General features: G+C 40.4%; 1 protein-coding gene across 2 annotated transcripts in view; it reads right to left on the reverse strand.

Annotated features, from left to right (window-relative positions):
- atrn (attractin) overlaps positions 1–14697 on the reverse strand; it is a 412972-nt gene that overhangs the window by 138141 nt on the left and 260134 nt on the right. The window contains exon 26 of one of the 2 annotated variants that reach the window (XM_087991640.1): positions 7477–7555. In XM_087991640.1, coding sequence (XP_087847766.1) covers positions 7477–7555 — 79 coding nt within the window. Of the gene's footprint in view, positions 1–7476; positions 7556–10680; positions 11267–14697 lie in introns of those variants that run through there. The other variant, XM_087991645.1, reaches the window with a different exon arrangement.

Here is a 14697-nt window from a genome sequence, read left to right on the forward strand (position 1 = left end):
GGTGTGAGCTTCCCTGTGTGAGACTGTCTGTGCCACAATGATCAGGCTGATTCTAATCTGAAAAACGGATTTACAGAATCTTACATGGATTCATGCAGTTTTTGAGCAAAATAAAATCTAATTTGTGCAAGTATAAATTCACCCCACAAACTTATATGTGTATGTGTGCATGGTGGGTTCGGTACTCATGGGGATGGCCTCAACCGGGACCTTGGGTTCATGTCACACTACATGTGATCCCATTGCACTATATACATACACACATACAAACGCTCACACATACACCCTCTCAGATACTTATACTCCTTTACACACACACACACACTCACAGACACTCATAGACCTCCCCCACCTCATCACACACACCCATATCTGGGCCAACATGACACCAATTGTTAAAGTTCACTTGAGAGTGCAACTTTGTTAAAACATTCTGAGATTTACATAAGAAAGAACTGAAACCAACATGTTCATTCTAAAAGATGAGAGACTTAAACAATCCAGGTCTTTTTCAATACATAATTTCAGTTACATCACACTGCAAACTTTAGCTATAAATTCTGTGAGTTACGATATTAGCACCTGATGAAGGAGCAGTGCTCTGAAAGCTAGTGCTTCCATGTAACCCTGTTGGACTATAACCTGGTGTTGTGTGATTTTTAACTTGGTACATCGCACTGCCTAGTAATGGAGGCAGGACAGCTTACAACCCTTGAAAAAAATTTGGATGAGTATTTCAAATATAACATTCAAGGATTTGGAACAAGTGCAGGAAATTGGGATTAGCATACTTTTCGTGGTAGTTATGTCGGTGCGGACTCCATGCGCCAAAGAGCCTTTTCTGCGCTGCATGAATCTATTTTATTTAAGTCATTCAAATTATTTCTCTGGGATTTTCCAAGGCCACAAAAAGTTACTGATGTACCTCTGATAAGAGGAGGAGGAAGAAGAAAATTGCATTTATAGAGTAGTGAATTGGAGATGGAGGGGGTGCATTTTGGTTTGAAAGTCGTAGGAGGAACTGAATGAGATTAGGATCATAATAACAAGTACAAGGAGTTACACACAATAAGGAAGCTGGATGCAGGTATAACTAGTACTGAAAAAGTACAAGTTGAAAATATTTGAGAACATGATGCTAAAAGTAATGAAATGATGAGAGCAGCAATGAACAAAGCCAACTGGATAAGAAATTATAGAGTAAACACCGTAGGATACACATCAGGAGAGGTGATAATCAAATTTCATAAAGCTCTAGTCAGATCGCACACTTTATGCTCGATCAAATTCCTCTTGCTAAGACCCAAGGTCCAATTTGAGCTTGAGAGAAATAATAAAAAAATGTGCAGCAGTATAAATAAACAAGATCTAATTAGTACCAATGACCTCATCAGATCAGGACTCCCACCTGTACATACAGGTTGAGTTTGACAAGTAATGTTTAACATTAAGTGAAATACTTCAAGTTGAATCATTTTCGTTCACTTGGGTATACATTTTTCACAAGACAGCACATTTTAAAAAAAAGCTTTCAGAGTTGCAGAGTAAAAGTTTGCCATTAAGTCCCGCTGTTAGTCATTCAAGATGAGACAGTTTGAAACATGTTTTGAAGAAATACATTTGTAGAACACACGTATTAAAGATGGGACATGTGCAAATCAAGGAGGTGAGTGTGGGAGAGAACAGCCTTCGATTTTAAAAGTCAAATCGTAGGAGGAACAAAATTAGATGCAGAGTTTGGAAAATAGAATAAACTAGAATAAAGTACATCAATGCAAGGTAGTAAATGGTGAGGGATGATAAACAGTACATATAACACCATATCTGCAGCTGAGAACAAGGGATGCATGTGACATGAAACACTCAAAATTTCAACACTGAAGGAAACCCATTCACCTTCAATGATCTATTCTCCCAAATTAGTCAAAACGTATTCCAGTTAATCATCCATACCAGTTAACGCTGATGGTTATAAAGCAAAAGACTTACCAGTGGTACATTTATGTCATAGTCAGACTTTTAGGGTAAAAGGGGCAGGGGATTCAGAGGGGAAAAAAACATTTTCGCTCAGCCAGTGGTGGGATTCTGAAATGCATTGCCTAGGAAAGTAGTGGAGGCTGGACACCTTACAACCCTTGAAAAAAGTTTGGATGAGTACTTCAAACATAATATTCAAGGATATGGGACAAGTGCAGGAAATTGGGATTAGCATGCTTTTAGTTATGTTGGTGTGGACTCAATGTGCCAAAGGGCCTTTTCTGTATGAATCTATATTTTTAAAGTCATTCAAGTTATTTAATAAATTGAGAAAAATTTCAGCATTAACAATCTGAATTAAATTCTGGACCAGACAGCGATTGATCATTTATGCATTACAATATCAGCGATTGGCTGTTCTGTACCCTTAGGAACAGATCATTTTATCCAATCATTAAAGTTGATGTTTTACCAACATTCAGTTTTCTGCCAAAAATCTAAATTTTTCAGTTTTTTTTATCTTTTGGATGGTGAGCAATATTCCCAAGACCTATTCTCGATGCTTTTCTAATACCACACTTTTGCAGGATTATGAGTTTTCCACAAGAATAAATGACAATCACACCATTCTAAAAGGAAAACTGACATCTACTGTAGCAGCAGAAATCTTCCACCCACTAAAGTTTGAAGCATTCCAATTATCTTAGCAAGCTACAAGAATTTGCAACTCATGTTTAAAGTTCATCCATTTTGAGCAGCTTTATCGAAAATAATGCAAAAAAACTACTGCAGCTTACTCATGTTTTTATATGACAGAATCATTTCCTCAAACATTATTTCTGCACTGCAAAGCCAGTGCTAAACGTTGAGTTAGCCTTGAGCTTTTTGCCTTTTACTGTAGAGCCTGTCTTCACTATCTTCCTCCCTTATCAGTTTTAATCGAATTTAAGGTTCCCCTAAGCCTAAGCTTTACCAAACTGCAGCAGAAATCAAGAGAATGAAACTACAGCATTACAAGCTCATAATTTAATAACCACAAGGCCACTAAACAGTATTCTACAATAAGACATGAAGGATATCTTTAATATAAACCTGCCAGAGTCGTCACTTCTGTGGAGTTGTTAATACATTAAAAAGACAGTAACCTTTCACAAGGTATTACAAACACTCCCGCTGGTCTTTCTGCCACTGCATTAACACACAATATCTTAAATGCTGACTGAATAATTCCACCAAATCCCTGCCAATACCCATCCACTTTTGGACTACAGGTTTAGCTTGACAACTGATCCAAAACATCTTGCTCTGGTCAACGGCTTTGCTGGTAATACAAACACTGTGATATCTGTAGAGAAAGTGAGGAGTGCAGATCCTGGAGATCAGAGTCAAAGAGTGTGGAACTGGAAAAGCACAGCTGTCAGGCAGCATCTGAGGTGCAGCAGAATTGATGCCCTTCATCAGGAGTCAGGATGAAGGGCTCATATGCGAAACTGTGCTTTACTCTTATAATTGGATAACAGCAGTGCTCATATACGCGTCTCTCTGACGTCTGGACAGACTTCAATAGGAACAGGAAATGGCCACTCAAACCTTCAAGCGTGTTCCATCATGAAACTGAATCATGGCCAATTTGCATCTTAATTCCATTAATCCAGTTTGGTTCTGATAATGCAAACATTGTTGCCAATAAAAATCTGCCGATTGTAGTTCTTACATTGATCTCAGACAATAGCATTTCTTTAGGTGGGGGTGAGAGAGGTTTGAAAGAAGAGAAGATTTGGACCTTCACTACCCAGTTTGAAAACATTTTGAGAGTTGTGGTCCTTCCCTCCAAAACATATCAACTTCTATGATTACCTTAAGTAGTATAACGTAATCATGCCTACATTTTTGAGGCAATGCTCAATTAGTCTGTGCATACTGTCTACATAGTTTAAATCCTGTGAACTCCAGCATTATAAGGTAAATCTATTTCATACCCCTGCCAAAGCTAGTATGCAATGTCCAGAAAGGAATGCCTTTTACATCAGGCTCTGTAGAGCTGTAACATTACTTTCACGCTTCAACCCTCAGGATTGGACTGACATTACATTAGCTTTTTAATTTTTTTTTAAAAACAACTTGTCCACTAATATTAAGTGATTGTTGTTTGTGGACAAACTGAATCCCTCAGTTCATTGGCAACTGAGTTGCATACATTTAGAAAACTCTGACGTACTTAATACGCTTTCAACATGGGTGTCAATGGGAAACTGCTGTACTCAATTAGAAAAAAAATCCTATGGTACTTAAAATATTTCTGGACATACAAATAACAAAAGGGTTGAGTATGAAGATGAGTGCAGATTGCAAAAATGAAGATCATGTACTGGGAAGGTTGGTGAAGCGTGAACATAGCTTCAAAAAATCTTTAAATAAAGGCTCCCAGAGTTCTGTAGGACCTGAGTCAATTGTTGCAAGTCCTGGTGTAAATGTTTTACAAAGCTCATTGGACTTAAGCCCAATCCCAAAGGATTGTAAAGTAATAAATATTATTACCAACTTTAAATGAAAAGAGACATGAAATGCGAGATATATGTTTTTTTCCTGTCCTTTCTGTCAGAAATTCATGAAAACCCAAATACAATATTACTATCATTATTCTTCAACATTAAATATTTATGCACAATTGATAACAATGCCTTCATTTTCTGCATGCATTTGTTTCCTGACATTCTGATATAAAACGAAAAATATAGCAGGACTGTTTTTGACTTTCAATGGCTTCCACATCAAATAGCTATAAAAAAAAGTGAAGGTTTCTAAATATTGTGAAATTGGAAGGCCGAAACTTGAAACAAAACTTAAAATAAGCAACTTTACACATATCCTTAGAATTGATCATTACTTTATCTTGTGTAAATTAGCATAAGGTATTACCAGCAAGTTTTCATCACCCACAGGAAAACAAAGTAAATTAAATCCACACTTCACCTCGCACTGTGTAAAGCTAAAGCCAAAATAATGTGAAGTACTGTCTGCATTTCAATTCTCCACAACAAAACACAAGAAACAAGATAAACAAGAGATCTGAACTACAAAAAAGACTTCATTTATGCTTCCACTTAGTGCTTGAACATTGTGCTTTAACAGTCATAAAGACTATCGTTAGGGAATGCATTCCAGCATCAATTCAAATTAATTTATTAACAGAAAATAATTCTTAGCATGTCAGTTTATAATCAAGATCTGATGACACACAAACTGAAAAGAGATGTAGGGCATTTGACTCATCGGGCTACTTTGCCATTCGAAAGGATCGACGGTCGATCTTCCACCTCAATGTCACGCTTCTGCCCCAAATTTTGACATGTTTAGTATCAGAAGTCCATTTTTTTCTTAAATATATTCAGTGACTTTGCTTGCATAGCTTCTGCAATAGAAACCTCTACGCATTCATCGCCTGAATGAAGAAACCTCTTCTAATTGCATTCCAAAATGGCCAATTACACGTACTGAGACTATGACGTACGCCAGGCAAAACTACTCCTGTATCTCGTCTATCCACCCCGGCAGAATTTAATACATTTCAATGAGTTCCTCTCTCATTCTTCCAGTGAATACAGGCTCAGGTGACTAAATCTTTCCTTATATGCAAAATGTGCAATCCCAGGAATCAGTCTGATGAATCTTTGCTGAACGCCCTCTATGGAGAAAGTGAGGACTGCAGATGCTGGAGCCCAGAGTTGAAAATTATGGTGCTGGAAAAACACAGCAGGCCAGGCAGCATCCGAGGAGCAGGAGAATTGACGTTTCGGGCATAAGCCCTTTCCGAAGAAGGGCTTATGCATGAAACGTTGATTCTCCTGCTCCTCAGATGCTGCCTGGCCTGCTGTGTCTTTCCAGCACCACATTTTTCAACTCTGAACTCCCTCCACGGCAAGTTTTTCTTGAGATAAGGTGATCAAAGCTGTGCACAATACTTCAGATGTGATCTCACCAAAGCCCTGTACAGTTGCACTAAGACTTACTTGTTCCTGCTATCATTCCCTCTTGAAATGAAGGACAATCTATCATTTGCCTTGCTGTTTGTGACACTTGCATTTTTTTTTTCAATAGACAATAGGTGCAGGAGTAGGCCATTCTGCCCTTCGGGCCTGCACCACCATTCATTATGGTCATGGCTGATCATCCTCAATTAGTATTCTGTACCTGCCTTATCTCCATAACCCTTGATTCCACTATCCTAGAGAGCCTATCCAACTCTTTCTTAAACGAATCCAGAGATTGGGCCTCCACTGCCCTCTGGGGCAAAGCATTCCACACAGCCACCACTCTCTGGGTGAAGAAGTTTCTCCACATCTCTGTCCTAAGTGGCCTACCCCTTATTTTTAAGCTGTGTCCTCTGGCTCGGGACTCACCCATCAGCGGAAACATGTTTCCTGCCTCCAAAGTGTCCAATCCTTTAATAATCTTATACATCTCAATCAGATCCCCTCTCAGTCTTCTAAACTCAAGGGTATACAAGCCCAGTCGCTCCAATCTTTCAACATAAGATAGTCCCGCCATTCCAGGAATTGACCTCATGAACCTACGCTGCACTCCCTCAAAAGCCAGAATGACCAATGTACAAAGATACCCAGGTCACTTTGTAATAACAGCATTTCCTAATCTAACATTTAAACAATACTCTACTATTTTGTTTTTCCTACGAAAATGCAATTGTTTACATTTAACTATGTTATACTGCACCTACCATGCATTTCCCATTCCTTCAATATTTTGTTAATTATGGGTGGACCACTTTTCCTGTCGAGTTCTTTCATTTTAACGAAATATTAACTGTTGTCTGGAATGTTAATTGTTTAGAATAAAGACAAATACCACTACCCTGACATGAATTATCCAGCAGGTATCATGTGAAGATTAACAGAATGATCCATCATGGTCACTATGATCAAATATCCCAATTGTCATTTTGATTTACATCTGAAGGTAGTGTACTTGGGCAAGACATAAATGTTGCAATACCAAATGAAACTACACTCAAATATAAGCTTCAGCCTTTAGAAAAGGCAGCAATATTTAAATGCTTCTCATTCCATACATTCTATATTACACATTCTACAAAGTCCACTTGTTGTACTGTGTTCACAACTTAACATAATTTATCAATCTATTATTTAAATATTGCATCGTTATTTTTAAGTATCTGTGCCTTAATTAATGGACTACTGAAACAAGTTGGCATCGGTTTCCTGCTGTTAATTACATCATTACACGTTCACAAAACCACACATGCCCAGAGGACTCATAAGGTTTAACCCTAAATAAATTTAGTTTTGCAGATTTGTTTTTCTTTGTTATAGTGGCCACAAAATCATGCGGCACAAATAATGCAGCAAAATAATGCAAGATTAATTACCAAGTTAGCCTGTCAGTAAGCACAAATATGACGATATAGTCGAGTGGTGATGGGGTGAGGGTAGTCAGTTGGTATTTCCGTGAACACAAGCTTACCTCTCTCCGCCTTGATGCCCAGCAGCTCTGTTTAATCTTCCACACCACAGCAGCCACCAATAGTAACGACAGAAAACAACTGCAAAATATTTTTTTGCAAAAACAACAGTCAATGCTGAGAAAAACATCCATCTAATGCTAGAAGTCAGCTTTTGGCACCAAACCACATGGCTTAACGACTTAAAGCAAAGATCAGGTAAATTTTAAAACTACATCCATTTAAAATCAATCATTTTGATATTCAACAGCAGTTCCTTAATAAAGGCATTGTTTGTACGAGGGGTCCTATAATAGGGGACCAATAGCAGAGTAGTATTACAGCAGGATAAGTAACTAAGACACTCAAGTAATGTTTGAATAACCTACAGCAGATGATGGAATGCAAGTGGTTTTAAAATTGGAATTCTTGGCTAATAATGATCATGAAACTATTGTTAATTGTCATAAAAACACAACAATATCCTTCAGGTAAAAGGAATCTAATGTACATGCCTGGTCTAGCAAACAAGTAACTCTAGACTCTCAGCAATGTGGTCGACTCTTAGCTGTCTTCTGAATAAGACGAGCAAATTATTTAATCAAAATAGTCTCAGTCTCAAAAAAAGGAATGAAACCACATGGAGCGGCTGGTATCGTTCCAAGCACCAGAAATAAAAACAGCAAATTCAACCTGCAAAATCCTCCATTGCGACATCTGGAAGCAAGTGTCAAATTGGGAGAGAAATCTCAGACTGGTAAAGCAACAGCCTGATATCATCATGCCCAAAGGATCATATTCTCTAGATAATGCACCAGACAATACTACTATCACCCCAGTTTTATATGTCCCACTGACAAGGTAGATCCAACAGAAATGATGGTGCAGGGGCACAGTCAGAATGGAGCTGCCACGGTAATCCTCAGCATTGACTACAGAAGCCTCAAGGCATCAGGTCAAACAGAGACAAGGAAACGTCATGATGATTACCATAGAACATCACACCTTCAGTTGATGACTTAGTGTTCTACCATGTTGAACAGCATTTAGAGGCAAAACATACTTAACCTCATCCTCACCAATCTGCTGGCTGCAGATGTATCTGTCCATGAGTGTCCACTGCGAAGTTTTTGTGGTGATAAAGTTCCATCTACACACTGAGAATAACCCCATTGTATCGTGTGACACCATAAACCTACATAACTCTAAAAGGACTCGACAAGGTAAATGCAGGAAGAATGTTCCTGATGACCAAGGAGTGCAGAACCAGGATTCACAGTCAAAGGATATAGGCTCGACCATTTAGGACGAAGATGAGGAAAAATGTCTTTCACCCATACAGTGATGAGCCTGTGGAATGCTCTACCACTGCAAGTGGTTAAGATTGAATATTTTCAAAGAATTAGACAATAGGTGCAGGAGTAGGCCATTCTGCCCTTCGAGCCTGCACCACCATTCATTATGATCATGGCCTCGATAACCCTTGATTCCACTATCCCTGAGAGCTCTATCCAACTCTTTCTTAAACAAATCCAGAGACTGAGCCTCCACTGCCTTCTGGGGCAGAGCACTGCACACACCCACCACTCTCTGGGTGAAGACGTTTCTCCTCATCTCTGTCCTAAATGGCCTACCCCTTATTTTTAAGCTGTGTCCTCTGGTTCGGGACTCACCCATCAGCAGAAACATGTTTCCTGCCTCCAGAGTGTCCAATCCCTTAATAATCTTAAACGTCTCAATCAGATCCCCTCTCAGTCTTCTAAACTCAAGGGTAAACAAGCCCAGTCGCTCCAATCTTTCAACTTAAGATAGTCCCGCCATTCCAGGAATTGACCTCATGAACCTACGCTGCACTCCCTCAATAGCCAGAATGTTGTTCCTCAAATTTGGAGACCAGAGCTGCACAGAATATTCCAGGTGCGGTCTCACCAGGACCCTGTATAGCTGCAGAAGAACTTCTTTGCTTCTATTCTCAAACCCTCTTGTTATGAAGGCCAGCATGCTATTAGCTTTCTTCACTACCTGCTGTACCTGCATGCGTGCCTTCATTGACTGGTGTACAAGAACACCCAGATCTCTCTGTACTGCCCCTTTACCTAAATTGATTCCATTTCCAGTAATCTACCTTCCTGTTCTTGCCACCAAAGTGGATAACCACACATTTATCCACATTAAACTGCATCTGCTATGCACCTGTCCACTCACCTAACCTGTCCAGATCACCCTGTAATCTCCTAACATCCTCCTCACATTTCACCCTGTCACCCAGCTTTGTATCATCAGCAAATTTGCTAATGTTACTATTAATACCATCTTCTATATCATTAATATATATTGTAAAAAGCTGCAGCCCCAGCATTGATCCATGCGGTACCCCACTGGTCATCGCCTGCCATTCCGAAAGAGAGCCGTTCATCACTACTCTTTGTTTCCTGTCAGCCAACCAATTTTCAATCCAAGTCAGTACTTTGCCCCCAATACCATGCACCCTAATTTTGCTCACTAACCTCCTATGTGGGACTTTATCAAAAGCTTTCTGAAAGTCCAGGTACACTACATCCATTGGATCTCCCTTGTCCATCTTCAGAGTTACATCCTCAAAAAATTCCAAAAGATTAGTCAAGCATGATTTCCCCTTCATTAATCTGACTCTGACCTATCCTGTTACTGATATCCAGATGTATCGTAATTTCATCGTTTATAGTTGACTCCAGCATCTTTCCCACCACTGAAGTCAGATAAAGCTCTTAGGATTAGAGGGATCACAGAGAGGGAAAATCAAGAAACAGGGTAGTGAGTTGCACGAGTTATCATCATCACACTGAATGAAGGAGCAAGCCTGAAAGGCCAAATGGCCTATTCCTGTTCCTACTTTTTTACATTTCTATGTCACAGTGCTAAGTGGTACAGACTTTGAATAGATCTTAAAACCCATGGCATCAAGAATGGCATCCATGAGGCAATGTGGGCCATCAGCAACAATTGACTTGTATTCCAGCACAATGGGCAATCACAAAAAAGTCCTCTTATCCTCATTGACCAGCGTTGATCCATTAGCTTGACGTTAATAGTAGAGATGTGATAAGAGGATATGCCAGGAATACCTGAAAATGTGTTGTCAACCTGGCGAAATTGTAATAACAGGACTTCCCATGTGCAAACAGCATACACAGCAAGTGATAAACAGGGTGAAAGTTAAATATTTTTAACTCTTTGATTCCACAAAGATCACAAGAGACTTAGTTTCTTTGTCAAAGCATTTATTGGTGTTTGCATAGGAGGTGTACCAAATGATGGTGCACAACTCTCCAAATTGTTACAAGACGATTTATATTATTGAGATAACAGGTTTCCACTAAGGTTACACATTTATGCAGTTATTTCTATCCAACGGTACTCATTCTACTTTACAGTCCAGTAGATATGACTTTATCATCCTATCATATTCAAATCTTGTACATCGGATTATGCGAACCAATCAAGTATAATGTTTGAATATATTATCCAAATTATTACACTTTCACGGCTACTGAGTATGCACTTTGTGATTAACAAAATACTTGATTGTTAGTTACCTGCCTTCACGGGACTTAGTAATTCCATACAAGCCTTGCAGTCCTGCTACAAACAATTGTGAATGCTGGTAGACAGTTAAACAACATATAGGAGAAGGCGGCTCCCCAACTATCTCAATCTTCAATGATGGGGGAGCTTAGCAAATCATTGTAAAAGATAAGGCAAGATAAGGCACTGATGACAATCTTAGGCAAAAAGTGTCATGTGATGATCCAATACAGCCACCTCCACAGATCCCTAAAATCACAAATGGCAAACCTAAGTGATTGGTCAGAGAACATTTTTACTCCTACCTATTCGGATTTGCTTTTAGGTTAAACGGCTAAATAGGAGAAACACTTACAGGTTGAAAGCTAAAATCAGTAGTAAATTGAAAAACAAATTGAAAAACTAATTAATAAATAGAGATGCAGAGCCAGGTGATATGTCACTGCCAGTGGACTTCATTGTGGTTCATCATGACCACATCCGTAACAATGTGGTTGCTCCAGGAATTTGGGTTCAGAGTTCATGAGCTGCAGTCCGAGGTTCGGACGCTGTGACATACCAGGGAGTTTTTTTCTGTTGTTTTTGTGATGGGTGGAGAAATAGGGGTGGAGTGGGTTGAGTTGCCTGGGCACAATGGTGCAAGAGGCAATCACACCCCATCAACTATCTTAAATTCGGTCAGTGGTCAAGGATAGGAGGCTCTGACTATGAAAAGGCAGGTAGAAGGATCCAGGCAGTAATCCCTCAAGATCCTCCACTCCCGTCCTTCCCAACAGGTTCAAGATTCTTCCTCCCCATGTGGATGAGAGTGGGGTTCAAAGGGAAAATTGAGCAAACTGATCATAAACCAAAAATTCAAGTAGTAGGGTAGAGGGAGAATTCAGTTGCATGGAAAATCAACAAAACAAAATTCAAGAAGGGTGAAGCACATGTTAGTGATAAGCCTGATAGTTCTGAGAAAATGAAAGAAAGGGACAAAGCATATGCACATCATACTGGAGCAAGGAATCATACAAGAAATGGGATAACAGCAGAATAAACAAAGTCTTTGTATCTGAAGGTGTGTAACATTCTAAGCTAAATTAATGAGTTAACAATCAGAGACAAATGGGTATGATCTGGTGGTTTTACTGAGGCTTGGTTTCAGGGAGACAAGGTTTAAGAATTAATATCGAAAGATACTCATTGAATCAGGAAGACGTAGAGAAAGGAAAAGGAAATGCTGCAGCTTTGTTAGGAAAGAAAGAGATCAATGCTTTGAGTGAGAAATGATATCAGTCAGTCCCATAAATAGTAGATCCACAGTAGAACCAATGTAATTAAGGAATGTGTGTAAGGGGCGTGCAAGAAAGGTACAACATGGACGATTTTAATATGGACGTAGATAAGATTAGTCAAATTAGCAAGGGTAGCCTCAACAGAGAGTTCTGCCTCATCTGCTCCCAAGAGGACCAGTTCACCACAAAACACACCAGATGGTCTCCTTCTTCAATGACCACAATTTCCCTTCCCACGTCGCCGATGAGGCCCTCCAGCACATCTCATCCATTTTCTGCACCTCTGCCCTCGAACCCCACCCCTCCAACCGCAACAAGGACAGAACCCCCCCCCCCCCAGTCCTCATTTTCCACCCCACAAACCTCCATATACATCGCATCATCCTCCGCAATTTCCACCACCAGAGATATATTTCACTCCCCATCCTTATCTGTGCTCCGTAAAGACCATTCCCTCCAGACTCTCTTGTTAGGTCCATACCCCACCAACAAACCCACCCTCCCATCCTGGTACCTTCCTCTGCCACCACCACAGGAATCGCAAAACCTGCATCCACACCTCCTCCCTCATCTTCGTCCAAGGCCCCAAAGGAGCCTTCCTCATCCATGAGAGTTTAACCTGCACTTCGACTTACTGTATCCGTTGCACCCGATGCGGCCTCCTCTATATTGGGGAGACAGGACGTCTACTTGCAGAACGCTTCAGAGAACATCTCCGGGACATCCTCATCAACCAACCCCACCGCCCCGAACACTTGAACTCTCCCTCCTGCTCCACCAAGGACATGCAGGTCCTGGGCTTCCTCCATCGCCAAACCCTAATCATCCAACCTGAATGCCTCATCTTTCGCCTTGGGACCCTCCAACCACATGGGACCAATGTGGATTTCACCAGTTTCTTCATTTCTGCTTCCCCCCCACCTTATCCCAGATCCAACCTTCCAACTCGGCACCCTCATAACCTGTACTACCTCTCCATCATCCTTCCCACCTAGCCATCCAACCCTCCTCTCCAACCTATCACCATTACCCTCACCGTCATCTACCTATCGCACTCCCAGCTACCTCCCACCCCCAGCCCATCTCCCTCGCATTTATCTCTCCACCCCCTTTGCTCACAAGCCTCAACCCTGATGGAGGGCTTTTGCCTGAAATGATGATTCTCCTGCTCCTCGGATGCTGCCTGACCTGCTGTGCTTTTCCAGGCCACACTCTCGACTCAATGGATAGTTCACAGGGTGTAATGGAGATTGTTTCTTGAAGCAATATGTTGGGGAATGAACCAAGGAGCAGGCTGTTCTGAATTTAGTGTCATGTAATGAGATGGGATTAATCTATAATCACATCAAAAAAGATTGTGTAGAGAACAGTGATAGTAGCATGTCGGAATTTCAAACTTAGTTTGAGGACACAAAATTTGAGTCCTATATTTGTGTTCTGGTTTAAACAAAGATAATTACACAGGCATGAGGACAGATTTAACCCTGGTGAACAGAGTGGAAATTCTAAAATGGAGTCCAGAGATGAACGGTGGCAGAAACGTAAGAAATTCAATTATTCCGAACTAAAACATATTCCAGAGAGGAACAAAGATTGGAAGGGATGGGGGAGGGAGAGATGGCTCTCATGGCAAAGCAATGAGCTCAAAATAATGTGAGGAAAGTTTGTTTTCAGATGTCACCATATTAGGTAACATCATCAGTGACAATCTCCGGTGAAGCGCTGGTGGCCTGTCCCACCTCTCTCTCTCTCGGTCTTGGTTTCTCAAGGTGGGTGATGTCATTTCTGGCTCTTTTTTTCAAGGGAAGGTAGATAGGATCTAAAATCAATGTGATTATTGATGGAGTTCTGGTGAGAATGCCATGCCGTGAGAATGCCATGCCTCTAAGAATTCTCTTGCGTGCCTTTTGTTTCGCCTGTCCTAGAATGTGTGTGTTGTCCAAGTCAAAGTGGTGTGCCTCTTTGTCTGTATGTACGGAAACTAGTGATATTGGGTCGTGTATTTTGGTGGTCAGTTGGTGTTCATGTATCCTGGTGGCATGTTTCCTGTTTATTTGTCCAATGTATGTTTTTTACAGTTCTGGCATGGTATCTTGTAAATGACGTTAGATTTGATGGTAGTATCTGATGGATCCTTTTATTTCATTAGTTGCTGTTTAAGTGTGTTGGTAGGTTTGTAGGCTACCATGATACCAAGGGGTCTGAGTAGTCTGGAAGTCATATGTGATATGTCTTTGATGTTAGATAAAGTGGCCGTAGTTTTAGGTTGTGTTGTGTCTGCTTGTTTGGGTTTGCCAGAGACTCTCACTGATGATGTTTCTTAGTATGGTAACAAAACATCTGAAAACAAATTTCCCAGCTCAGTGGGCTAACTTACATACTTAATGTAAGAGAAAAACTAGA

This window comes from Chiloscyllium plagiosum, unplaced genomic scaffold, assembly GCF_037043375.1.
Source record: "Chiloscyllium plagiosum isolate Xiang-an unplaced genomic scaffold, Cpla_swu_hap1 HiC_scaffold_1, whole genome shotgun sequence".
NCBI classification, from domain to species: domain Eukaryota; kingdom Metazoa; phylum Chordata; class Chondrichthyes; order Orectolobiformes; family Hemiscylliidae; genus Chiloscyllium; species Chiloscyllium plagiosum.